At 44.3% G+C, this 27,321-nt stretch overlaps 1 protein-coding gene across 1 annotated transcript in view; it reads left to right on the plus strand.

Moving 5' to 3' along the window:
• The window catches only part of PIP4P2 (phosphatidylinositol-4,5-bisphosphate 4-phosphatase 2), a 64,301-nt gene that overhangs the window by 9,172 nt on the left and 27,808 nt on the right, over nucleotides 1–27,321 (plus strand). The window contains exon 2 of the mRNA XM_040432853.1: nucleotides 26,393–26,541. Within this exon, the coding sequence (XP_040288787.1) occupies nucleotides 26,393–26,541 (149 nt within the window). The remainder of the gene's footprint in view (nucleotides 1–26,392; nucleotides 26,542–27,321) is intronic.

A 27,321-nucleotide genomic window follows, 5' to 3' on the forward strand; every position in this document is an offset into this window, starting at 1 on the left:
CTCTACTGCAACTGTCTTCAGTTCCTGCTTGGGGCATTTTCCCTTCAGTTTTGTCTTCAGCAAGTGAAATGCATGCTCAATCGGATTCAGGTCAGGTGATTGACTTGGCCATTGCATAACATTCCACTTCTTTCCCTTAAAAAACTCATCTGCACTGTGAAGCGCCGTCCAATGAGTTCTGAAGCATTTGGCTGAATATGAGCAGATAATATTGCCCGAAACCCTTCAGAATTCATCCTTCTGCTTTTGTCAGCAGTCACATCATCAATAAATACAAGAGAACCAGTTCCATTGGCAGCCATACATGCCCACGCCATGACACTACCACCACCATGCTTCGCTGATGAGGTGGTATCCTTAGGATCATGAGCAGTTCCTTTCCTTCTCCATACTCTTCTCTTCCCATCACTCTGGTACAAGTTGATCTTGGTCTCATCTGTCCATAGGATGTTGTTCCAGAACTGTGAAGGCTTTTTTAGATGTCGTTTGGCAAACTCTAATCTGGCCTTCCTGTTTTTGAGGCTCACCAATGGTTTACATCTTGTGGTGAACCCTCTGTATTCACTCTGGTGAAGTCTTCTCTTGATTGTTGACTTTGACACACATACACCTACCTCCTGGAGAGTGTTCTTGATCTGGCCAACTGTTGTGAAGGGTGTTTTCTTCACCAGGGAAAGATTCTTCGGTCATCCACCACAGTTGTTTTCCGTGGTCTTCTGGGTCTTTTGGTGTTGCTGAGCTCACCGGTGCGTTCCTTCTTTTGAAGAATGTTCCAAACAGTTGTTTTGGCCACGCCTGATGTTTTTGCCATCTCTCTGATGGGTTTGTTTTGTTTTTTCAGCCTAATGATGGCTTGCTTCACTGATAGTGACAGCTCTTTGGATCTCATCTTGAGAGTTGACAGCAACAGATTCCAAATGCAAATAGCACACTTGAAATGAACTCTGGACCTTTTATCTGCTCATTGTAATTGGGATAATGAGGGAATAACACACACCTGGCCATGGAACAGCTGAGAAGCCAATTGTCCCATTACTTTTGGTCCCTTAACAAGTGGGAGGCTCATATGCAAACTGTTGTAATTCCTGCACCGTTAACCTGATTTGGATGTAAATACCCTCAAATTAAAGCTGACAGTCTGCAGGTAAAGCACATCTTGTTCCTTTCATTTTAAATCCATTGTGGTGGTGTATAGAGACAAAAATGTTAGAATTGTGTCCATGTCCCAATATTTATGGACCTGACTGTATGTCCCAGAGCGGCATTGATCGTGCGCACGGGAGCACACAGCATTATAGATTACAATGATGCTGTGCACGTCAGGCCGCCCGCTGGGCTAAGATCATAGGAGTACGGGACAATAGCCCCGCGGGCGGTCCAACGTGCACAGCATCATTTTAATCTATGATGCTATGTGCTCCCGTGCGCACGATCAATGCCGCTCTGGGACATATGGCCCGCTCACGGACCGTATGTCTCGGAGGGCATACAGTCGTGTGCAAGGGCCCTTAAAAGAAGTGGGGGGGGGGGGAAAGCAACCCTTAAAAAGCAGTTTCACAGGGTCATCCTATGAACGAATGAATGAATTGATTGACTTTGTAAGCTGTCACAAAACATAATGGGGCGATTTATCAAGCTTTTGGGTTTTCCATGTGCTTACGGAACCTTAAAAAGGGGGCGGGGCCTACTCTGCCCAATACTGGCTTAAATTGGACCTGAGATCTACGCTTAACCACTCTGGCGCATCTTACTCCAACAGACTTTTGACTCTTGAGTTATGAAACTCCATTTTTGGTAAATCTTCCTAATAAGTTTTTAAAGGGGGTTTTCTGACTTTTTTTTTTTTTTTACTAATGACCTATCCTCTGGATAAGTCATCAGTATCTGATCGTGGGGGTCCGAAACCAGGGATCTCCGTGATCAGCTGTTTAAGAAGGCAGCGACTCTCACAGTAGCGCCATGGTCTTCTCCAGCTTTGACTAGGCCTAGGCCATGTGCCGCAATACAGGAAAGCCTCTGTACTGCAAGCCTCTATCCTGTACTGCGCCTGTGCCAGATATTAAAGTGTACGGCACAGCGCAAGACTTTAGAAGAAGTCAGGGCCAGGCTTGATCATGTATTCACTGCCTGGCCCTGTCAATCAAAGTACAGAGCGTGCAGCAGTTGCAGAGAGAGCAGAGCCTCTAGGTGTAGTGGCAACGCCCACATTGCTCCTAGAAGCTCATTTGCATATAGTAAAACATGTAACAGCTCAGCCAGTGTCCTAGGTGCAAATCTGCTGACAGATGCCCTTTGAATGGGTAATCCCCATGTAAAGTATTACTCTGTGATGAATAGAGCATTTTATATGAAGTATTATTGCAGTATGCTTGCAATGAAAATATTGTGAGGTTTTATATCTACATTTTTCTTTCTGCTGTTTCGCCCTTCGGCTGAATTCTGATTGACCTTGTCCTACAGTGGTGGACTGACATGCCCAATAGGGGAGACGACATTGCATAGTGCTCTTATTAGGGGAGCGGTCTGCAGTTGCCTGATGGTCACATGGGACGAGCTGCTGCCCACCCGCAGAGAGAGATCAAATAATAGATGCAAATGTGTAAAATGCCAAAAAGGAGCAAATGACACTGGAGAGATGCTTTTTTTTTTCTTTTGCATTGATATAGGTAAAATAATGGTATGTATTACTCCAGATTTTTTTATTGACTGATTATATGACTTCTTTGTATAAACTATGTATACTTTGAGGTGTTATTTTTGTCCAAACAAGTTGCTCAGTTAAAGGGATTGTCCCAAGATAAAATATTACATTGACTTTTTTTTAGAAAACAAACATTTTTCAATTGGAATAATAAAAAATTAAAAATACATTTCTGTATCTAGATATTGCTGTTATGCTTGTTATGGCAACAGTTTTATTTATTTATTTTTTTATTAATTTTCTTTGAAATGTCCACCTATTGTGTCCAGTGCTGGTGGTCACACATGCCCAGTCAGCCAGTTCACGTTTGGTTTCTCCTGTATACGACTGGTTATTCCTGGAGTAAGCAGGTCCGCCATTATTTTTATTCCTTTTAGTATGGGAAGTTAAAGGGTCATTCTGGACAGAGGATAGCTATTAGAACAGTGGAGGTTCTACTGATGGGACCCCCACCAGTTACAAGAACAGGGGCCCTGTGCCTTAAAGGGCACCCTGAACTGAGTGGCAGGTCGGGCCTGCGCACTGGCTCTTCTTTCATCTCTGTGGGACCAGCCATAAATAGCTGAGCCCTCATACACTGATAAGTGGAGTGGCAGTGTACATGCTCAACTTACCACCACTATGGGGTACTTGTGATGGGTCTGGGTTCCAGCGATCTACTAGTTAACCCCTATCTTGTGCATAGGGGGTAACTTGAAATTACCAAAATACTCTTTAAACTGACAATTGGGAGCCTTTGCTTGTCACCTACTTTATGTAAAGGGGACCCTCCTGATGAAACGCTGTAATCTCATAACATCAGTAAGACTGCAGGATAAGAAGGGGGCTGTACTCCAGTTACTGCGGTCACTAAATTTGCAAAGTGGATCTGTATCTGGCCAATTTAACCGCTATAACAATAGTCTCTTTCTGGCTGCATGCCTCCTTGATCGCTGTGAAAATTGCAAAGCTACGACTGTTAGTAATTGTATTTCAATTTCTGGCTTTTTTTCTGTCACCGATTTCTCATCACCGCTGACTTGATATTATGGCAGACGTGGCTGACTATGCAAGATTTTCTAGTTCAGCTATTGCTGCTCAATTTTACTGTAAGGGAACAGATTAGATCCCGGCACAGTGATCACACAAAATTATTTAATGAGCCCTGTGGCTAAAAAACATGTTTATTTTCTACCTTTTGGAGGCATCACTTGGGGGACAAGCTTTCTCCTGTGGCGATCCGGTGGCGAGTAAGAACATAACAGATGTATTCAGCCTGAGTATCCTATTTTATGTCCGACTGGAGACACGAGCAGAAAGCCTTGTGCACTTTCATTCGAATGGCAGGAGCACGGGGTGATAATTCTTACTAAGGGCACTTGTCAACCTTGTTGCATTGGCACCAGCGGTTTAAAGCACTCGCACTGCTCCAGCTAGACGAGGTCCTTTTTAACAGGCCAAGCACCCTTTATGCAGTGACCCGGACCACAAGGAGAGACGTGATGGAAGTGGTGGTCTCAGCAATGAAAATGATGGTAAATACAGTGCCTTGTCCTTCTCAAGCTCTCTCTGGGCCGAGTGTACAGTGATTGGAGGGTTGCACCCTTTCTTCCCCTTGTATTGAGGCCCCTGCCTGGTGGTGATTGGGGTGCTCTTGGTGTTGTGGGATTCAGAGGTGAAAGGCAGGACTCTGTGGTGGTGCAGGCAATTCAATGGTGGCAGCAGTGCGCACACACAATCTTTCCAAGGCTGTATATGAGAAAACAAGTTATATAGTAGCTACAGTAACTCAGTCTATCTATTAAATCTAGACTACTCTCCAAATTGTCCAAAGGCGTCCATGGCTCTCACAATATCACACTACAGTTCCCAGGCTGTAGGATGCAAAACTTAAACAGCTAGCCAGTCCGACTCTGAAGTGTGGTGAGCACCGAAGCAACATACCCAGTCTACATGCAGTAAGGTCTTTTGCCATAAATGAGCGATTACCTTACTGACTGTCCATGCATGCTTCTTCTGGTCCTAAACAGTCTATAGAAGCTCAATGCTTTCTCTCAGAGCTTTGGGTCCCTGTGGTAGGCCTCACACTGCACAGACCCATGCAGCTCCTCACACTTCCACTGCCGACTCTCTACTATACAGCTCCTAACCCAAAGGGGCAGGGCCCGCCTTCCTCCTGCCAGAAAATTAAGTTGTTACCGATATTCAGCTCTTGAAAAAACAGACAAGCCGTAGAAAAATATTTTTACCCTTAATGGTAAATATTAACCCTTTTAGCAATAAATTAGCTTTTTAGCAGTGATCCACTGGGTGACTGTATTTCCACTGCTCCATCACTGTGTGATTGGAGATCAGACGCAGCCTGTGAGCCACACTCAGCTAGAGGATTATTTTTTCTGAAGGTCATTGAGGATTCCCCGGCATCTGGGAGATTTCCCAACTCTTCAAGGAGATTTTCTCTTTGTTCAGTAGCCTCCTGGACTTTCTGGGAGAGTTGGTAAGTATGACTAAGGCCTCATGCACACGACCGTTGCTGTGTTTTGCGGTCCGCAAATTTGCAGATCCTCAAAACATGGATGGCGTCGCGTGCGTTCCTCCATTTGCGGAACGGCACGGACAGCCATTGATATAACTGCCTATTTTTGTCCGCAAAACGGACAAGAATAGGACAGGTTATATTTTTTTTGCGGACCACAGAAAAGAGCAATGGATGCGGACAGCTAGATGTGCTCAGCAAAAAACGCTTCCGTTACTGATAATGCAACGGTCTGCATCCGTTATGAACAGATCCGTTTGTGTTATCTTTAACATTGCCAAGACGGATCCGTCATGAACTCCATTGAAAGTCAATGGGGAACGGATCCGTTTTCTATTAGGTCAGAGAAAACGGATCTGTCCCCATTGACTTGCCTTGTGGGTCATGCCGGATCCGTTTTGCTCGGCATCCCATGACGGAAAGAAAACCGCAGCATGCTGCTGTTTGCTCTCCGGTATGGGAATGCAACCAAACAGAACAGAATGCATTTTGGAACACCTGTTCAGTTCCCTTTTTTCCCAATTGACAACAAATGGGGTCAAAACTGAAACGTTTTTTTTCCGGTATTGAGACCCTATGACGCTAGTGTGAAAGTAGCCTAAGGGTCTATTCACACGTCCGTTTAGAATGGGTCCGGATCCGTTCCGCAACGCTGCGGAATGAATCCGGACCCGTTCATTCTCTATGGGCCCGGTAGAGATGCGGATAGCACACAGTGTGCTGTCCACATCGGCATTTCCGGAGCGCAGCCCCGATCTTCCGGTCTGCATTTACCGAAAAAAATAGAACATGTTCTATTCTTGTCCGCAATTGCGGACAAAAATAGGCAGTTCTATGGCGGTGCCGGGCCGGGTGTATTGTGATCCGTAATACACTACGGACGTGTGAATCGACCTAAGGGAAAGAGCGTTTCAAAAATCTCATGTACTGAAATTTTACATGCAGAAATTGTCCTGCAGCGTGGCTTTAGAAATCATGCAGCATGTCCATTGTTTGTGTTGATCATTTCTGATTTTTATCAAATTTTTTTCCTAAAAGTATTTAGGAAAGCGACGTCTGTGTTGGCCTGTGCTCCCCAAAGGATGTTACAGGATGTGCAGTCGCCTCACATGTGGAGTTAATATAGTTAAAGCATCTGTGACAGCGACTCGCGCCCAGCACGGACTACTTTTCTGCCTCGCTGCCTGCATCAGACTGGGAATGATATAGGGATGGGCAGACAGATTAATGTGTTCTAGATTCTAGAAACCTCTCAGGCTTATCACGTTACAGTAATTTTATTATGGCTTGTACAGATTTTTAAAAATACAATAAATGGATCCATTTCTGGTAATGATTGAAACGTCATTGTGTGAACAAGGCAGCAAAGGCTCTCTCTTCATTCACTTCTGTTACAGTTTTAGAAATGGCTGAGCACCCTTCCATAACCCCCATAGAAGTAGATGGAAAAAAGTCATGCACATGCAGCCACTAAAGGAAAGCTGGTTGGGGGACCCCCCTTCTCCACATAGGACATTTATGACATATTCTGTACATGTGTAGTACCCCCAGACTTGGGGGTATTACAAAATGGTAAACGGTTATGTATTTTGTTGTATTTTATACGTTTCTGGCCGTTAGTTATAGAAAGATAAGGATGGACAAAAGGTTGTCTAGGAACAAGGCTACCACCCTGTTCCTCCCCTCTGGTCCTGCTTTCTGCCAGGAGGGGGAGTTCCTGTCCAGAGACACACGTCTGAGCTCCTGCTCCTGATACAGATTCTCTATTGAGATCAGATTATTTTTCCTCATGCGAATCCATGAGAAGACAAACAGCAGTTAACAGCTGCAACTAACATTAAAGACAATGCTGTAAGGTGAGGGACTATGGCTTAGACACCCATCACCCAGAATACTACTAGGCCAGTACAATTCCAGTGCTAAACTGCAGCCAACCAACCTGCCTTCATAATCCTTAATGGTGCCAGAAGATTGCAGTTCTCACGGACAGCACACGTACCCATTCATTTTAATGTGTGTATTCACAAATCAGTTTTTTACCACGGTCCGTGGGTCCATGTTTTTAGCACGAAGGCATGCTCTTTTTTTTGTCTTTGTTCACAGATCCATCACGCCCATTATAGTCTGAGTTTGTGAAAACACGGATGCAACACAAATGCCATCTGTGTTTCATCCGTGTTTCACGGTTCATTCGGAAGAGATGCTTTGAAAATAATTTTTTCAGCTGCACAGTGTCGTGAAACAGGGATGACACACGGACAGCAAAAAACGAACACCCGGACCCCACACGGATCCTTCATGGGCATCTTTACGGAGGCATCACCTGACCACCTTTTCACAGATTTAAACACGGACATTTGATTGAGGCTTTACAGTGACCTATTTAAATTAGCCTCTTTAAAGGGATTTTCCGGTTTGCAGTAATATCATTTAATCCTTTATGAAGGTAGTTGTGATTTTGTAATGTAATTCTTACCTTTTGGGATATGGTCACATGACCATGTCCATGCAGTCCTTTACTTCCTGTAATGTTATGTCCATGGACGGGACAGTGACTATGTAACTAGCTGGGGGGAGGAGCTATAAACTAGGTGGGTGTTAGGGGCGGTGCTACATAGAGGATGTAACAAGCCAGGACTGTCCCGGATTTTATTGCGGAAACAATTGGCATGCGGTGGATTTCTAACTCTGTCCAGCAATTTTAATTTCCGAACAGCTGTCGGTTAGATTTGTATAATCTCATTTACTTTGCTGGCACTGTATTAGGCCGAATGCACACGGCCGTGTTCCGCGGCCGAGAGCGGTCCGTGGTATGCCGGGCTGGATTCCTGTTCAGAGCAGGAGCCCACGGCGTCATTGGTTGCTATGACGCCGTGCGCTTCATGCCGCCGCTGCACTACAGTAATACACTCGTATGATCTATACGAGTGTATTACTGTAGTGCAGCGGCGGCATGAAGCGCACGGCGTCTTAGAAACCAATGACGCCGTGCGCTCCTGCCTCTGAACAGGGAATCCAGCCCGGCATACCACGGACCGCTCTCGGCCCGCGGAAAACGGCCGCGTGCATTCGGCCTTAATCTGTGGTTATTCAGTATAAAAATCTGCGCTAGGGATGAGCGAATTTCATATTTTGAAGTTTGTGTGCGGGTTCGTGTTGTGGTATTTACTCAATTGCGTTATGGATTCCGTTACCACGGACCATACCGCAATTCCATGACGGAATGCATAACGGAATGCCTTTAGAGGCATACCGTCATAATAGAAGTCTATGGGCTACATAACATCCGTTACGCAAGAGAGGACTCCCCCCCCCCCCCCCCCCCCCCCCCCCCCCCCCCCCCCCCCCCCCCCCCCCCCCCCCCCCCCCCCCCCCCCCCCCCCCCCCCCCCCCCCCCCCCCCCCCCCCCCCCCCAAAATAACAAAAACCGGATGGATCCGTTATGCAGGCAATAGACTTCTATTATGATGGATTAAATAACAGAATCCATAACGCAATTGAGTAAATACCACAACACGAACCCGCACGCTAACTTCAAAATATGAAATTCGCTCATCCCTAATCTGCACAGAATATCCGTGCGTAATCTGCAATGCATGCAGGTGGGCTTAAGGGCTGCACAGCTAATTATGGCCCTCAGGATGCAGCATATATTTTCATTTTTGTCTCTCCATGTAACTTTTTCATTTTTTGTTGACCTAACTGTGTGAAGAACGTTTATGGATTAACGGGAATCTGTTGGGTCCCGGCTCCTTCAGTCCTCCACCACCGGGTCATGTGACAGCTGCAGTAGTGATGTGTCCTCAGTGTGTCAAGTGATCCAATGACATTACACATAGCGGACATGTCACCCCTGCGGCCACAGAGCCCGCATAAAACCGGAGACTGACATGCAGAGACGAGAGTAAGACAGCGGCAGCCGGGGACTGAAGGGGCTGGAACCCAGCGGTGGGGAGCAGGGAAGTACACTTCCTTCTGCGGAAGGGGGGGGGGGTGTCTGTCAGAAAGGCCCCTGAAGGCGAACAACCCCTTTAAATGAATGTTTCCTGCATTTTACTAATAGCATAGGAAACTGCTTGAAAAACTGGAGTCTTGACAGTTTACGTTTTTTCACATAATGTGACAAACCCCTCTAAACTGTGTAAAAGGCATGTGACAAAGAAATAGCAAGAGCCTGCCTCAGATGACCTGAACCAATAGACATGATGTGAGGCTGGAAGCACACGTGTTTCTATGTCAGCTGAAGACAGAAGGAAAACTGTATAGGAAAGACTTTTAGATCCATTCAAGTTATTGCCTTGAAAATCTGCATGTATGATTCCAGCCTTAAAGGGGTTAATTCCATAATGTAAACCATGAAAATCAGACATCATAAACTACCGTGCATGACAATCTCTTTCTAACAAAGCTAGAAGCAGCCCTGTACCTCACATAATTCCAGAGATCTCCCCATTCATTGTTCTGCTAGATTTATATCAAGCTGGCAGCTCAAGGGGAGTGTCCTTTCTCAGGGGGCGTGTCTTTCTTCTGGAACTCTCTTCCTATCACAGCTTAGGAGGCAGTTGAAGGATCAAACTGAGCATGTGCGGCCATCTCAGTGAAGCTGGACAAAGAAATAAAATAAAAAAACAGCAGGTGGCGCTATGCACCCCAAAATAGTACCAATCAAACTGTCATCTCATACCGAAAAAAATTAGCCCCTACATAACAGTCGCTCAAAAAACAAAAAATAATATGGCTTTCAGAATATGGAGACACAAAAAAAAAATATCTTTTTTTTTCTAAAATGCTGTTATGTAAAACTGAAATAAACAATATTTGGTATTGTCGTGTCCGTAACAACCTGCTCTATAAGAATGCCACATGATCTAACCTGTTAGATGAACACTGTAAATAACAAAAAATAAAAACGGTGCCAAAACAGCTATTTTTGGTTCCCTTACCTCACAAAAAGTGTAACATAGAGCAACCAAAAATCATATGTACCCTAAAATAGTACCAGCAAAACTGCCACCTTATCCTGTAGTTTCCAAAATGGGGTAATTTTTTTTTTGAGTTTCTACTCTAGGGTTGCATCAGGGGGTCTTCAAATGACAGGGCAGCTTAAAATTATTCCAGTGAAATCTGCCTTCCAAAAACCATATGGCATTCCTTCCCTTCTGCGCCCTGCCGTGTGCCCGTACAGAAGTTTATGACCACATATGGGGTGTTTCTGTAAACTACAGAATAAGGGTAATAAATATTGAGTTTTGTTTGGCTGTTAACCCTTGCTTTGTTACTGGAAAAAATGGATTAAAATGGAAAATCTGCCAAAAAAGTGAAATTCTGAAATTTCATCTCCATTTTCCATTAATTCTTGTGAAACGCCTAAAGGGTTAACAAAGTTAGTAAAATCACTTTTGAATACCTTGAGGGGTGTAGTTTCTAAAATGGGGTCATTTTTGGGTGGTTTCTATTATGTAAGCCTCACAAAGCGATTTCAGACTTGAACTGGTCCTTAAAAAGTGGTCTTTGGAAATTTTCAGAAAAATTTCAAGATTTGCTTCTAAAAAATAAAATGGCATTCACAAAATAAAGTAGACATATGGGGAATGTAAAGTAATAACTATTTTTGGAGTTATTATTATCTATTATAAAAGTAGAGAAATTTAAAATTTGTAAATTTGCAACTTTTTCCAAATTTTTTGTAAATTTGGGTATTTTTTTGTAAATAAAAATGACTTTTTTGACTCAGTTTTACCACTAACATGAAGTACAATATGTGATGAGAAAACATTCTCAGAATGGCCTGGATAAGTAAACGCGTTTTAAAGTTATTACCACTTAAAGTGACACATGTCAGATTTGCAAAAAATAAAGATAAAAAATGGCAAGGTCCTTAAGGGGTTAAAGGGTTATTCCATCTTGTAAAGTGATGGCATATTGTAAGTATATTGCATACTTTTTATGGTTCGTGGGGTCCATCCTCTGGGACCCTCATCAATGATGAGACTGCCCCGTTAAGTTGTTCACTGGCAGTTTTGCTTGTAGCTTTACACAACTAAGACTCCCTCTAGCCAAGGGGTGGGACTAGCCCATCACCCTGGAAATTAGGCTAAAGCTGCCAGTATCTACCATTCACTGCCCATACATAACTGTTATGGATGCACAGTTCATAGAGAAAGAAGTACATTAAAATAAATCATAATATTGAATTCTTCGAAAACAAAGTTATTTTCTCATCTTGGACATTGGGGGCATATTGCTATGATATGTCCCCAATGTCTGATAGGTAATAGGTCCCACCTATACTTACAACGCAGCCCGCAAAGTGCCGGAGGGAAACGAGTGGCACATTGGGCACACTTGCGCAGGGCTGCCCTCAGTTCATTTCTATGGGAGGGCCGAAAATAGCCAAGCGGCACGCTCAGCTATTTTCGGGAGACCCATTGAAATGAATGGGAAGCGCACTGCGCAAGCGTGGCCACCGCTCCATTCACTTTCATGGGGCTTTACGGAAATAGCTGAGCCAGTACTCTGTTGTGGCGGCCATGCATGCTCGGTGTGCGTCCTCTGGTACTTTGTGGGCTCTATTCTAAGTATCTGGGACCCGCACTTATCAGACATTGGGGGCATATCCCTGCGATATATTCCCAATGTCCATGGGATGGGAATACTTCTTTAAGGCCTCCTGCACACGAACGTATTTTTTTAAAACGGGTCCCGTTTTCCCGTGATCCGTGACCGTTTTTTCGTCCGTGGGTCTTCCTTGATTTTTGGAGGATCCACGGACATGAAAAAAAAGTCTTTTTGGTGTCCGCCTGGCCGTGCGGAGCCAAACGGATCCGTCCTGAATTACAATGCAAGTCAATGTGGACGGATCCGTTTGACGTTGACACAATATGGTGCCATTTCAAACGGATCCGTCCCCATTGACTTTCAATGTAAAGTCTGGAGTCCCTTTTATACCATCAGATCGGAGTTTTCTCCAATCCGATGGTATATTTTAACTTGAAGCGTCCCCATCACCAATGATATTCAAACTGGGGAGGGGGGGAGGGTCTGCCCCCTGCTGCCTGGCAGCCCTGATCTCTTACAGTGCCGCACCTGAAGGGGTTAATTGTGCTGATCACGGCCCCCTGTAAGAGATCGGGTGCTGCCAGGCAGCAGGGGGCAGTCTTGTACACAGTTTGTAGTGTATTCTAACTAGAAGCGTCCCCATCACCATGGGAACGCTTCTGTGTTAGAATATACTGTCGGTTCTGAGTTTTCACGAAAAAGCTTTTATGCAGACGGATCTTCGGATCCGTCTGTATAAAAACTAACCTACGGCCACGGATCACGGACACGGATGCCAATCTTGTGTGCATCCGTGTTCTTTCACGGACCCATTGACTTGAATGGGTCCGTGAACCGTTGGCCGTGAAAAAAATAGGACAGGTCATATTTTTTTCACGGCCAGGAAACACGGATCTCGGATGCGGCTGCAAAACGGTGCATTTTCCGTTTTTTACACGGACCCATTGAAAGTCAATGGGTCCGTGAAAAAAAATGGAAAACGGCACAACGGCCACGGGTGCACACAACGGTCGTGTGCAGGAGGCCTAAGGCCTAGTTCACACGAACGTTTTTTTTTGCGAGTGTACGGGCCGTTTTTTTGTGTTCCGTATACGGTCCGTATACGGATCCATTCATTTCAATGGTTCCGCAAAAAAAACGGAATGTGTTCCGTATGCATTCCGTTTCCGTATTTCCGTTTTTCCGTTCCGTTGAAAGATAGAGCTTGTCCTATATTTGGCCGTAAATCACGGGTCGTGGCTCCATTCAAGTCAATGGGTCCGCAAAAAAAAACGGAAATGCATCCGTATGTCTTCCGTTTCCGTTCTGTTTCCGTTCCGTTTTTTCTGAACCATCTATTGAAAATGTTATGGCCAGCCCAATTTTTTCTATGTAATTACTGTATACTGTACATGGCATACGGAAAAACGGAACGGAAAAACGGAAAGGAAACGGAAACACAACGGAACTCAAAAACGGAACAACGGATCCGTGAAAAACAATAAAAGCCATACGGTCGTGTGAACTAGGCCTAACTCTTAGCTGTTCACCTCCCAGCCCTCTACATTATTCCTCGGAACCCGTTCACTTTTCAAACACTATCCCCAGACTGCTAGCACTAAAATACATTTTATATCTGTACATTGACCGATACCGCAGCTTTATGTGTATTACCCTATTTGTACAAAACAAGCACTTTTACCCTCTGTGTCACGTCTGTTTCCTGACAGATTGTAAGCTCTTGTGAGCAGGTCCCTTATTCCTAGTCTTTGAATTGTGGATTAGTTTGCTGTATAGCACAGAAGGCAAAACCTTCCTTCCTGCTGTCCAATTAAGGCCTCCTGCACACGACCGTTTTTTTTCCCCCCGTTTACTGGACGTTTTTTGCGTTCCGTATACGGAACCATTCATTTCAATGGTTCCGCAAAAAAAACTAAAACGGAATGTACTCCGTATGCATTCCGTTTCCGTTTTTCCGTTCCGTTTAAACATAGAACATGTCCTATCATTGCCCGCAAATCACGTTCCGTGGCTCCATTCAAGTCATATGGAAATGCATCCGTATGTCTTCCGTTTCCGTTCCGTTTTTTGCGGAACCATCTATTGAAAATGTTATGCCCAGCCCAATTTTATCTATGTAATTACTGTATACTGTATATGCCATATGGAAAAACGGAACAGAAAAATGGAAACTCAACGGAAACAAAAAACGGAACAACGGATCCGTGAAAAACGGACCGCAAAACACTGAAAAAGCCATACGGTCGTGTACAGGAGGCCTAAAGGGGTTGATGACCTCGGGACACTTCAGGATAGGTCATCAATATCAGAACGATGCGGACCCGATTCCCAGCACCATCACAAAGAGGCCGTGATGCTCCGGTGAGTGCTGCAGCCTCCTCACAGCATCCAAAGCACAGCGCCATACATTGCACAGTGGCTGTGCTTGGAATTGATGCCTAGGCCCTTTCATTAGAATTGGATTGATCTGCATGTGTCTGACTGGATGTCACCGTCCTAGAAGCACCGGATCGTGGGGGTGCCAAGGGAAAAATAAGGTGGCGCTATACAGATTCAGGTCCAGGTGCTGATTTGAAAAATATAGAATAGGTTTCATGACATAACCCCTTTTAGCAGTTTCTGGCAGGACTTAGCAACTTTTATATACAATTTTAGTATATAGTATTTTCTCCCAAATATACATTTATGTCTATGACCTACCATAAATAAATGATAAAGGGGGTGCAATTGCTGAATTCCCCAGGTTGCAGCGCTCAGCTTGTCTCTGTATAGCCCAAGAAAATTCAAGTGTCTGAAAGGACCAAAAAGGGGGTTCACTGCCATACAAGAGCCATATTTTCAGAGAATAAAATCCTTCAAAATGTATAAAAACGGTTTTTATCCAGTCCTCATTGTCATGCTGTTTAGGGCACATTCACACAATCGTAAGAATAGGTCGGTATCTGTTCCGCAATTTTGCAGAAGGGGTGCAGACCCATTCATTTCAATGGGGACACAAAAGATGTGGACAGCACACCGTGGGCTGTGTCTGCATCTGTTGCTCCGGGGCCCTGCAAAAAATATAGAGCATGTCCCAGACAAGAATAGGCATTTCTATAATGGGCCACCCGTTCCATTTCGCAAACTGCGGGACACACACTTGCAGCATCCGTGTTTTGTGGATCCGCAATTTGCAGACCGCAAAACACGGCGCGGTCGTGTGAATGTACCTTTAGAGTCATTACACAGGTCTTTTCTAGAACCTTCTCCATCATCTGAAGAGCAGGGAAACTTCTTGAGGGGCAGCTCGGGGCTGTTTCAGCGCAGGTACATATTGGCCGACTCTTAGGCTGCATTCACACGTCCGTAGTGTGTTGCAGACCCGCAAATTGCGGGTCCGCAACACACCAGCCCGTCACCCCCATAGAAATGCCTATTCTTGTCCGCAAGCTGCGGACAAGAATAGGACATGCTCTATCTTTTTACGGAGCTGCGGACCCAAAGATCAGGGCCGCGCACCGCAAATGCGGATGCGGACAGCACACTGTGTGCTGTCCGCATCCATTTCGTCCCCATAGAGAATGAATGGGTCCGCACCCGTTCCGCAAAATTGCGGAACGGATGCGGACCCATTTTGCAGACGTGTGAATGGAGCCTTAGGCCTAGTTCACACGAACGTATGGCTTTTATAGTTTTTTGCGGTCCGTTTTTCACGGATCCGTTGTTCCTTTTTGAGTTCCGTTGTGTTTCCGTTTCTGTTCCGTTTTTCTGTTCCGTTTTTCCGTATGGCATATACAGTATACAGTAATTACATAGAAAAAATTGGGCTGGGCATAACATTTTAGATAGATGGTTCAGCAAAAACTGAACAGATACGGAAGACCTACGGATGCATTTCCGTACGTGTTCAGTTTGTTTTGCAGACCCATTGACTTTAATGGAGCCACGGAACGTGATTTGCGGCCAAATATAGGACATGTTCTATCTTTCAACGGAATGGAAAAACGGAAATGCGGAAACGGAATGCATACGGAACACATTCGTTTTTTTTTTTTTAAATGAATGGTTCCGTATACGGACCGTATACGGAACACAAAAAAACGGCCCGTACACTCGCAAAAAAACGTTCGTGTGAACTAGGCCTTATCGTGCTTCAGTTAATTAGCGCTTAGTGGTTATTAGAAATTAAGAGGCTTCACCAAGGATTTAAGCAAATGAAGACTCATTAGCTACCGAAATTAGATTAAAATGTATTTTCTGCTGAAGAGGCCATGCCGCCCCGGTGAGCGGAGAGAAACTGATTTATTTTTTAAGTTTGCTTTAATATAGAGCAATGTGGGTCATTCTCATCTGCTCCCCCTCATATATTATATGAAGGACCTTCCCCTTTAGTTCCCAGGTTGTTGAGCAGCTCTTGCTCTGCAGACCTGTATGTGACCTCTTATTTCACTTCAGTGGGCACTGTGCAATGCAGCAGGGGAAATGGTTTAATACTGGTACCGAATTTAAAAGGGGGTGGCATTTATCATGTAGAGAAACTTACTACAAGGCACTAATGTATTGCGATTGTCCAGATTGCTTCCTTTGCTGGCTAGAGTCCTTTTTCCATCACATTATACACTGTTCGTATCCAGGAGTTACAACCACCCTGCAATCCAGCAGCAGTGGTCGTGCTTCACATTATAGGCAAAAGTGCTGGCCTCTCTGGGAGCGCGAATAGGCGAATCATGCGCAGCAGCTCCCGTCCCAGCCACCTTGTATCTGTGCTGCAGTGGTGGTCGTAATCCCTGGGAACGAGCAGAGTAGAATGTGATGGTAAAATGACTCCAAATGAAGAGCCGGTACATAAGAACAGGTCGTCAATTTGTTCACACATTTGAAGGAGGAGTAACAGAGAAATGGTTCTTGGGCTACTTTCACACTTGCGGCAGAGGATTTCGGACACAAACTGATAGCACTTGTCAGACGGATCCGGATGCGGATCCGTCTGACAAATGCATTGAAATAACGGATCCGTCTCTCAGGTGTCGTACAGAAAAACGGATCCGGTATTAATATTTTTTTTGCATTTTTAAAGGTCTGCGCATGCGCAGACTGGAAAGCTGGATCCGTTTTGCCGGAACACTTACTGCCGGATCCGGCACTAATACACTTCAATGTAAATTAATGCCGGATCCGGCATTCCGGCAAGTGACCAGTAATTTTGGCCGGAGATAAAACTGCAGCATGCGGCAGTATTTTCTCCATCCAAAAAACGTAAGCGGGACTGAAATGATGCATCCTGAACGGAATGCTCTCCATTCAGAATGTATTAGGATAAAACTGGTCAGTTTTTTTTCCGGTATTGAGCCCCGAGGACGGAACTCAATACCGGAAAAGAATAACGCTAGTGTGAAAGCACCCTTACAGAAGATGCTCCAGTCTTGCCGTTTTACAAACAAGACAAGTATTTATCGGTAGTGATAATTCAGAGCAACTGGGTTTGTTATGTTCTCTTGAAGAACCTAACTGGCTTTCTCTATAAGAATTATTTGTACAAGGAATCACTGGCATTAAATACTGGTGACTCACGCTTCAGTCAGTCTGTTTATCATTTCTCAGCATGCTGTCAAGGACCTCATGGAGGTAAGATATTAATTGCATTTGCACGACTGAAACTGTGTTGCTTATGATAAACAGATTACGCTGAGTCACCAGTATTTAATGCCAGAGATTCCTTGTACAATTCATTCCAATTGAGAAAGCCAGTCAGATGTCTAGACAAAATCCAAGAAGAAGTTGTTCTGAACTTATTATTACTGATATACCAGGACCTGGATGAATGAGAACCTTCATAGACATAACACAAGCCTTTGCTGAAAGAGTCTGAAGATTTTCTTAAAGGGCTTCTGTCACCCCCCAAAACTCATTTTTCATTTTTGGGCATATTAAAATCCTTATTGGACGACTATTCCCTATATAGGGCTCTTACCTTGTTCTGTGGCCTAGTTTCCTTAAAAATCGAGCTTTTAAAATATGCAAATGACTTCACTACCAGCAAGTAGGGCATCTACTTGCTGGTAGCCGCCGCATCCTCCTTTTAAAAAAACGCCCCCTCCTCCTGTTGATTGACAGGGCCAGCGAGCGCTCTCCTTCTCCGGCTGGCCCTGTCAGCATTTCAAATCCCGCGCCTGCGCCTTACGTGTCTTCATTCGGCGCAGGCGCTCTGAAAGAAGGACGCTCGCTTCCTCAGCACTCCCTCAGTGCGCCTGCACCGATGACATCACCTCTAAACCCAAAAGAGAAGACGTCATCGGCGCAGGCGCACTGAGGGAGTGCTGAGGAAGCGAGCGTCCTTCTTTCAGAGCGCCTGCGCCGAATGAAGACGCGTAAGGCGCAGGCGCGGGATTTAAAAGCTGACAGGGCCAGCCGGAGGAGGAGAGCGCTCGCTGGCCCTGTCAATCAACAGGAGGAGGGGGCGTTTTTTTAAAAGGAGGATGCGGCGGCTACCAGCAAGTAAAGTCATTTGCATATTTTAAAAGCTCTTTTTTTTTTTTTTTTTTTTTTAAGGAAACAAAGCCACAGAACAAGGTAAGAGCCCTATATAGGGAATAGTCGTCCAATAAGGATTTTAATATGCCCAAAAATGAAAAATGAGTTTTGGGGGGTGACAGAAGTCCTTTAAGAAACAAATCCATGTGAAGGCCTTTTAATACTGTATTTTATCACATGTATTCTTCATATTTATTATACTTATTACTGACCATATAGTTTTAAGATGGAGAATTGCGCTCCCCTCTGAGAGCTGCCGAGTTCACAGCCTTCCTCTCTTGTCACAAAATTCTGAAATGATTTTTGCAGACTATTGCCGGAGTCCCCATTGTCTGCCCTCCGCCCCCGCTGACGATAATGTCATGTGAATTGCTGTCAGTTTAATAGACAGTCAGCCATGTGATTTATCTTCACAAAGAGACAATGGACACCATGAGGCTGTGGATTATATTTTTCAAGACCATGAACATGTATTTAAAGGGGATGTCAACTTGTCACCTACCCACGGGATAGTTAAGTGTCTGATAACTCAGACCCCCTCTGAACACAAGGATGGGAGGGTCCCATGCCCCCAGTTTGAGTGGGGCAGCAGTCTGGTATGCACACTGCCCTTCCATTCAGACCGTACAGGACAGCAGAAGACAGAGTTTGATGGAGTCATTTCCTCTGTTGTGCCCAAGGACCCCAGTCCGGCACTGGCAAAAGATAATAAGTGCTGTATTTGGCAGCCCCATAGACTTGACGTAGAGCAATGATGTGCATGGGGACATGGGACCCCCGAACTTGTGATCAGTGGGGGTGGTGGTATATTCATGTCATTCTGTGAAAACTCCTTTAAAGGGCATCTGTCAGCAGATTTGTAGCAGTGCGGGCACATATGAACATGGGACCAACACAGATGTATTCAGCTGCCAAGCGCACATGTAACAGGTCAGCCAGTGTCATAGGTACAAAACTGCTGACAGATGCCCTTTAAAGGATGCCTTCACATGCGCCAGATTTTGTTGCAGAGATTTCAGTGACTGAAAATCAGTGTCATTCATGTGAATGGGGCTTGCAGGAATCCATGCACTTGCTGACAAAAATCTTCTAGTTCTGATGAGCAGAACAAATGTTCAGTTGCAGAAATGTTTGGCAGGAAAATCTGCCGTGTGTGAAGGCATTCTAATGCATTATGTAGAAAAAGTGGCGCAAATGCGTTGAAGAGGACTTGTCACCTCTCCTGACATGTCTGTTTTAGTAATTACTTGCATTCTCAATGTAATAGCAATTCTGGAACATCTATTCTTACATTCCTTTATTATTCCTACTAGAAGTTTGTGAATACATTGCCTGTAATAAAGGTCCAACTGGGTGTTACCAGTTGGAGTATGTCCCTGCACAGCCTGACACTGGCATGAACTAATTGGATAGTGGCAAGTGGTGCAGGGTCACCCCCCCAGCTGGTAACACCCAGTCAGATTGTTATTGAAGACTGCTGGCAATCCATTCATAAGCTTCTAGTATGAATAACAGAGGAACATCACAACATAACAATTCTGGTGCATCTTTTCACATATTTTTATTACATGGGGAATGCAACTAGTTGATAAAACAGGAGAGATGACGGGTCCTTTCTTAAAGGAGTTTTACAGTTTTTGAATGTGAATAAAGCCTTGTAAAGTGCCACATTTGTAATTGTAGGGCACAAGACAAATTAAAGGCTATGTACACCTTTGCAGGCAAATTTTTGACTAAAAATCATTTTTTCAATTGGTCTTAATTAAAAATATTGAGCCGTTCTGTCACAAAGGGTTAACTGTTTATCTAGCTGTGTGAATGGTACTTTTTTCTTTTACTTTGTGCTGTCATATAATAACTCTAAGGGTACTTTCACACTTGCAGCAGAGAGATCCGGCAAGCAGTTCCGTCGCCGGAACTGCCTGCCGGATCAGGCAAAACGTATGCCAACTGATGGCATTAGTAAGACTGATCAGGATCCTGATCAGTCGAAAAAATGCCGGATCAGTCGAAAAAATGCATTGAAATGCCGGATCCGTCTTTCCGGTGTCATCCGGCAAAACTGATCCGGCAATTATTTTTTTCACCTTTTTTTCAGTCTGCACATGCGCAGACCGGAAGGACGGATCCGGCATTTCGGTATTCTGAATGCCGGATCTAGCACTAATACATTCCTATGGGAAAAAATGCCGGATCCGGCATTCAGGCAAGTCTTCAGTTTTTTTCGCCGGAGATAAAACCGTAGCATGCTACGGTTTTCTCTTTTGACTGATCAGTCAAAATGACTGAACTGAAGACATCCTGATGCATCCTGGACGGATTACTCTCCATTCAGAATGCATGGGGATAAAACTGATCAGTTCTTTTCCGGTATAGAGCCCCTGTGACGGAACTCTATGCCGGAAAAGAAAAACGCAAGTGTGAAAGTACCCTTATCTATAAATTACTAAGAGGTCATAAACACTTCTGTAAGCCACACTCTTCTCAGTAAGATAAGAACTGAGCTATAATGAGTGTTTGTAACATCAGAAAGCAGAGGTAAGGAGCCCATCAGATTAGGTGGCTAACGGAAAAGAGAGAAAATTCAGATCCCTCTATTAGAGCATCTCAGCTCTGTACAGAAAAAAGGGTTCCATGTTTGTAATACAGACCAATTTGAAACATGATTTTTAGCTCAAAATTAATACAATGCAGTAATAAAATGGCTATGAACACCTTTAGGGGCATTTTATTTTATTATGGCATTATACTCATTTTTAGCTAAAAATCTTTTTTTTTCAATTGGTCTTTATTAAAAATTTTGAGCCCTTACAGAGTGTACAGCCTTGAGATTCTCTAGTAGCAGGATCTGTATTTTTACTATGTTAAAGGACATGTCCTATCTTTTGCCGTATCTTGCTGATCATGGACCCATTCAAGTCAATGGGTTGGCACTGCGATACGGAATTCACACGGCTGGTGCTCATGTTTTATGGACACACAGTTTGGGATTCGCAACACGGGCTGGGGGGGGCCTTATGGTTGTGTAAATGGGGCCTAATTACAGGCCTGCTCACTACCACAAATAGGTTTACAATCAGCAACTGAGAGATAGCTGCGTCTAGTCTAAAATAATGCACCTCCTATAGACCTGGACGCAGTCAAAGCAGACAGTAAATCTCGACCAAGTTGGGACTCATTCACACATGCAGAATTTGCTCCGTATTTTGTTTTAAGTATTTGTTAGTATTTCTTTTCATCTCCATATTCTGACCCCTATAACTTATTTGTAATTATGCATAAGGAGCTGTGTGAGGGCTATTTTTTTGTGGGGAGATACCATTTTGAAGTGTGTGTGATTTTTTTATTTTTTATTTTGATCACTTTTATTTATTTTGGCCATTTTTGAATTTTATTTCTGTTACGCCATTTGCCGTAAAGGATACTGTAAATATTGTAGTATTGTAATAGTACGGGCATTTTCAGACACTGACGCTATTTAATTTTTTAATTTTATTTTAGGCAAAGGGGGGTGATTTGAACTTTTTTTTTTTTATTATATTTTTATAAACTTTTTTTTTTTTTTTTAAGTCGCCCTAGGTGACTATAACTGTCAATCACTAGATTGCCAATTGTGTTCTGTGACATTCTGGGTATATAACCATCACAGATTATGTCATTCACTGCATTCCTATACAGTGCTGCCACCTGCAGGTCTTTATCGGAACATTCCAGTAATGGATAACTATCACTGCTCAATCTCAGCCGGGGAACGCTGTTACGTGCGCTGCCATGTCTGCACCACTCGGATGCCGAGGTCACATTCGACCACGGTATCTCAGGGGTTATATGTATGCAATCAGCATTACGGCTGATCGCATTCTTCTGCCACGGGCCTCTGCTGAAACAGCAGAAACCTGGCAGCTTTGGCGCCTATTGCATGCGCAAGCAGATGCCATCTTTAAAGTGCCGACCTCCGTTCTGTCACAAGGGGTTAACAGTTTTTCTAGCTGTGTGATTTATAGTTTTTTACTTTCACTTTGTGCTGGTCATCTAATAAACCTTATCTCTACACTTACTTAAAGGGGTTATCCGAGTTAACTTAACCTTATCTTTATGGCTTTATTTCTCCTATACCTTAGTTTTCCTAAATCACTTGCTGTACCTATCTTGTGCCGTTTCTCTGCTACACTAAACAGTCATGTGACCGCCCACGTCATCAGCTGTGACGTTCCGTTGACATGGAGCTCTTTGCTTGTCGGAGTGACTAAGCCATGTCAACGGAACGTCATCAGCCTTGGCCACGCCCCCACCTCTCTGCATTACAGTCCGTGCGGCTGTGAGTTGATCGCGCATGCGCGATCCTCACTTGTGCCGCGGCTCCCTCCAAGTTCCTCCCTGCGGCTAATAGCTGATCGCGCATGCGCGATCCTCACTTGTGCCGCGGCTCCCTCCAAGTTCCTCCCTGTGGCTAATAGCTGATCGCATATGCGCGATCCTCACCACTGCCGCAGCTCTTCATTCGGCACTTGTATGGCTGGCTGCTCCGTTCCAGTGAAGACCGCCCACTTGAAGAAAAAAGTAAATAATGTATAATAAGGTTATATCAGCTACAACAGAAATAGGTGTTTATTCAAAAGTTTATTAGCTACCGTAATTTATAAATCCTATATCTCTATCAAGATATAGGTATATGAATCTAATATAGCTTATGGCATTGTTTCCCAACCGTTGTGCCTACAGCTTTTGCAAAACTACAACTCCTAGCATGCCTGTGCATGCTGGGAGTTGTCGTTTTGCAACAGCTGGAGGAACACTGGTTGTGAAACACTGGCTTATGATACTTTTATATTATCGGCAGGCTGTTACAGCAGTTGAATAGCCTGTCACCTTGCCGGACTGGCCCTGCCGCTAGTGCTGCCACTCCATCCCCATTTATTATATTGGGGGGGGGGGGGGAGGGTTTTCTTTTGAAATCAACCCCTCCCACAAATATTCATGAGGGAGAGATGAGTTATTGTTGTTACTGCTGCATGTAAACACAGCAATAACAGAACCTAGAAAAGGTGTAAGGATCGTTCTTTTTTCAAAAAATCAAGCTTGACTAATGTATATGTATATCCTGATTAATTTAGTTAGGTTTTATTTTTTTTCCCATAACTCGGATAACCCCTTTAAGCCACATTGTTGTCAGTAGGATAAGAATGGAGCTACAGTATAATGAGTGTTTATAAGGTCAAAGATAAGGAGCCTCTGCTGAGCTGCCAGATGGTACAGAGTGAAGATTCTGATCCTGCTACTAGATGACTCCATACTGCACAAAAACTGTGGTTAAAGTTTTTTTTTATTAAAGACTAACTAAAAAAAATATTTTTAACTCAAAATGAGTATAATGCAATAATAAAACAAATTAGCCCCCAAAGGTGTACATAGTCTTTAAAAGTATATGGCAATTATCTTCTTTTTTATTTTTTTTTATATTTTAAATGTCGTAGGTAACTACTTTCATTCCCCATGTAATACGAATTCTGGAGCATATGTTCTTATGCCTCTAAGTTGTGCCATTCCTGTATTATTCCTGCTAGAAGTTTACAAATAAGTTGACAGAAGTCTGCAGTAAAGGTACTGCTGGGTGTTACCAGTAGTGGGTGTGTCTGACTCTGTCCAATCAGTGCTGCTGGTGTCAGATGGTGCAGGGACACCCGCCCCCCCCCCGCCCCCCACACACACACACACTGGTAACACCCATCTGTCCCTTTGCTGCTAGCAATTAATTCATAAACTTCTAGCAGGAATAATACACAGAATTGTTAGTACATGGGGAATGTAAGGAGTTACCAAAATAGAAATAGCAGGAGAGGGGGCAGGTCCTCTTTAAAACCAATAAAATCTTGAAATGGCTATTCACAGTAGGTGATGGTCACAGCTCACCCCTTCCCACACTGTGGTAGGTCACAGAACATGCCTAAAACACTTCCCATAGAAGTCAATGTGGAAAATGTATCAATGATTTCACACAATAGTGGCATAAAAAAAGTAGCAAATTATGCCGTATGCAATATTTTCAGCGTCATTTTTAACTTATGCTGCTTATCTTCAAAAGTCGGTATGGCTAAGGTACTTTCACACTAGCGTTTTTCTTTTCCGGCGCCGAGTTCCGTCCTAGGGGCTCAAATCCGGAAAAGAACTGATCAGTTTTATCCCCATGCATTCTGAATGGAGAGTCCGTCCAGGATGCATCAGGATGTCTTCAGTTCAGTCTTTTTGACTGACCAGGCTTTTCAGAAAACCGTAGCATGTTGTATTTTTACCTCCGGCCAAAAATCCTGAACACTTTGACTGAACGCCGGATCCGGCTTTTGCATGTTAAACCTGAAAAATGTGAAAAAAAAGTTAAAGTCTTTAAATGGCGGATCCGTTTTTTCCAATGCATTTTTTCATTGTGATCAAAATCCTGATCAGGATTCAAATCCGTTTTCACACGTTTTTCCGGATCCGGTGGGCAGTTCCGGTGCCGGAATTGAACGCCGGATTCAAACAGCGCTAGTGTGAAAGTAGCGGAGCGGACTCCAGAGGCTCCTTAGGTTTCATAAAATTTATAGGTTATACAGCATATAGATTGCGCAAATTAGAATGTGTAGCGCACGGACTGACAGAATGTGTTACTCTGCCCTCCTGGATCATCTCTAGAATACAGATTCCTAGGATACATGGTGGCTGCTGCAAACATCTCTCTGAATGCTGTTCTCAGCAGCTCGATGGCCGTCTCTTAATCATATACAGAAATACCACGAAGAAAGCAACCATCAGAAAATAAAGTGATTAGAAAAAAGAACTTAGAAACAGTTTCAATTAGTAAAAATAAAATTTGTAATACATTCCTTTTCCTTTTAAAGAATTATAAGGCTACTTTCACATCTGCGTTTTTGAGGGATCCGTCATGAATCGGCAAAAACGCTCCCGTCCCTATAATACAAACGTCTGCATCCGTCATGAACAGATCCGGTTGTATTATCTCTAAAATAGCCATGACGGATCCGTCTCTAAAACCATTGTCAGTTTTCTTTTGTGTCCGAGAAAACGGATCCGACACCATTGACTTACATTGTGTTTCATGCCGGATCCGTCTTGTTTCACATCCCATGACTCACTTGCATTTTTCTGTCCAGCAAAGGAACCCAACGGAACGGAATGCTTTCTGGTGCTCGCCGTTCCATTCAGTTCAGTTTTGTTCCCATTGACGATAAATGGGGACAAACAGAAGCGTTTTTTTCCAGTATTGAAATCCTATGACTGATCTCAATACCAGAAAGGAAAAATGCAGATGTGAAAGTAGCCTAAGGCTTCGTGCCCACTTGCATATTTTGCCTCTTTAGCGTCTAAAGCACTGAAGAGTGAATCTTTCCACCGCACTTTTTCTCTCTTTACTTTCCGCTCTCTGTTTCGGCTTACAAATACTTCAACAAAATACGGAGCAAATTCTGGCTGTGTAAATGAGTCCTAACTTGGCTGCTGTGGTTTACTGTGTCCAGCTCTATAGGAGGTGCATTATTTCAGACCAGACACAGCCATCTCTTAGTTGCTGATTGTAAGCCTATTTGTGGACCGTAAGGCCCCCCCCCCCGCCTGTGTTGTGGTCCGCAAAACACAGGCACCAGCCGTGTAAACTCTGCATCGCAGTGTGGACCTGTTGACTTGAATGGGTCCACGATCTGCAAGATACGGCAAAATATAAGACATCTTCTATCTTTTTGTGAAGGCACGGACCCGGAAGCCTGCGGAAACTCGCTGAAGTCCTTCTATGGGCTCCCGAGTCCGTGCCTCCACTCCGCAAAAGATAGAACATGTCCTATCTTTTGCTGCATCTTGCGGATCGTGGACCCTCTCAAGTCAGTGGGTTCTCACCGCAATGCGGAAGCCACATGGCCAGTGCTTGTGTTTTGCTGACCCACGCTTTGCGGTCCGCAACACGGGCACGGTGGCCCTACGGTCATGTGAATGGGGCCTTAGGGTGTAGATGCAATAATTGGGATTTCTAGCTGTTATTACATATTATGACTAGTTGTTGTAGGCCGCTTATGTTTTTACCAAATGTTGACAGTCGGTTCTCTCCAAATGTTTCTCTGCAGCTGAATTGCCACCTCCGTATACAGCAATCGTCAGCCCGGATGCCAGTGGCGTTCCTGTAATAAACTGCCGTGTGTGCCAGTCCCTCATTAATTTGGACGGGAAGCTTCATCAGCATGTGGTGAAGTGCACAGTCTGCAATGAGGCTACGGTAAGAGCAATGCTATGGGATATGCGGGGGAGGGGCTTTCTGTTGTCGTGATCATGAGGCTGTGTTCACACATGGAATGTTGCTGTGACTTTTCTGTGTTTTCGTTGCACTGTGGGGGGGAAAAATAACCCCATCAGCTATATAGTACGATGTAGTGGATGAGGTTATGTCCAATCGTACTCATTTTCAAAAACTGCTTCTTTAATAAAAACTCAGCCACAACAAAAACTTCAAAGCATTTCATAACACCCTATACTTTATAAAATCATAGCAAAATATAAGTTACCGGGAACCTGTCGCCATGAAAATACAGTAATCGGCAGGCAGCAGATTATCGCGCAGGAGGAGCTGAGCAGATTGATATGTATTTTTAATTTAGGCTACTTTCACACTAGCGGCACGGACCTCCTGCAGGCTGTTCCGTGTGCCCCCGGACTGCCACTCAGTCCCCATTCACTATAATGGGGGCGGAGTTCCGGCAGAGGCACGGCAGCGCACGTCGAGAGGCTTCCAGAATAAAACTACGACATGTCCGACATTTATTCCAGCAGCCTCTTGCCGTGCCTCCGCCGGAACTCCGCACCGCCCCCATTATAGTCGATGAAGACGAAGCGGCAGTCCGGGGGCACACGGTCACTAGCGGCAGGACGGATCCGACAGGCTGTTCACCCGACGGAACAGCCTGCCGGAGGTCTGTGCCGCTAGTGTGAAAGTAGCCTTATAAACCTTTGCTCTTAGGAGTCATGTGGGTAGTGCCAGTCTCTGATTGACAGCTAACTC

The sequence above is a fragment of the Bufo bufo genome, chromosome 5 (assembly GCF_905171765.1).
Source record: "Bufo bufo chromosome 5, aBufBuf1.1, whole genome shotgun sequence".
Classification (NCBI taxonomy): Eukaryota; Metazoa; Chordata; class Amphibia; order Anura; family Bufonidae; genus Bufo; species Bufo bufo.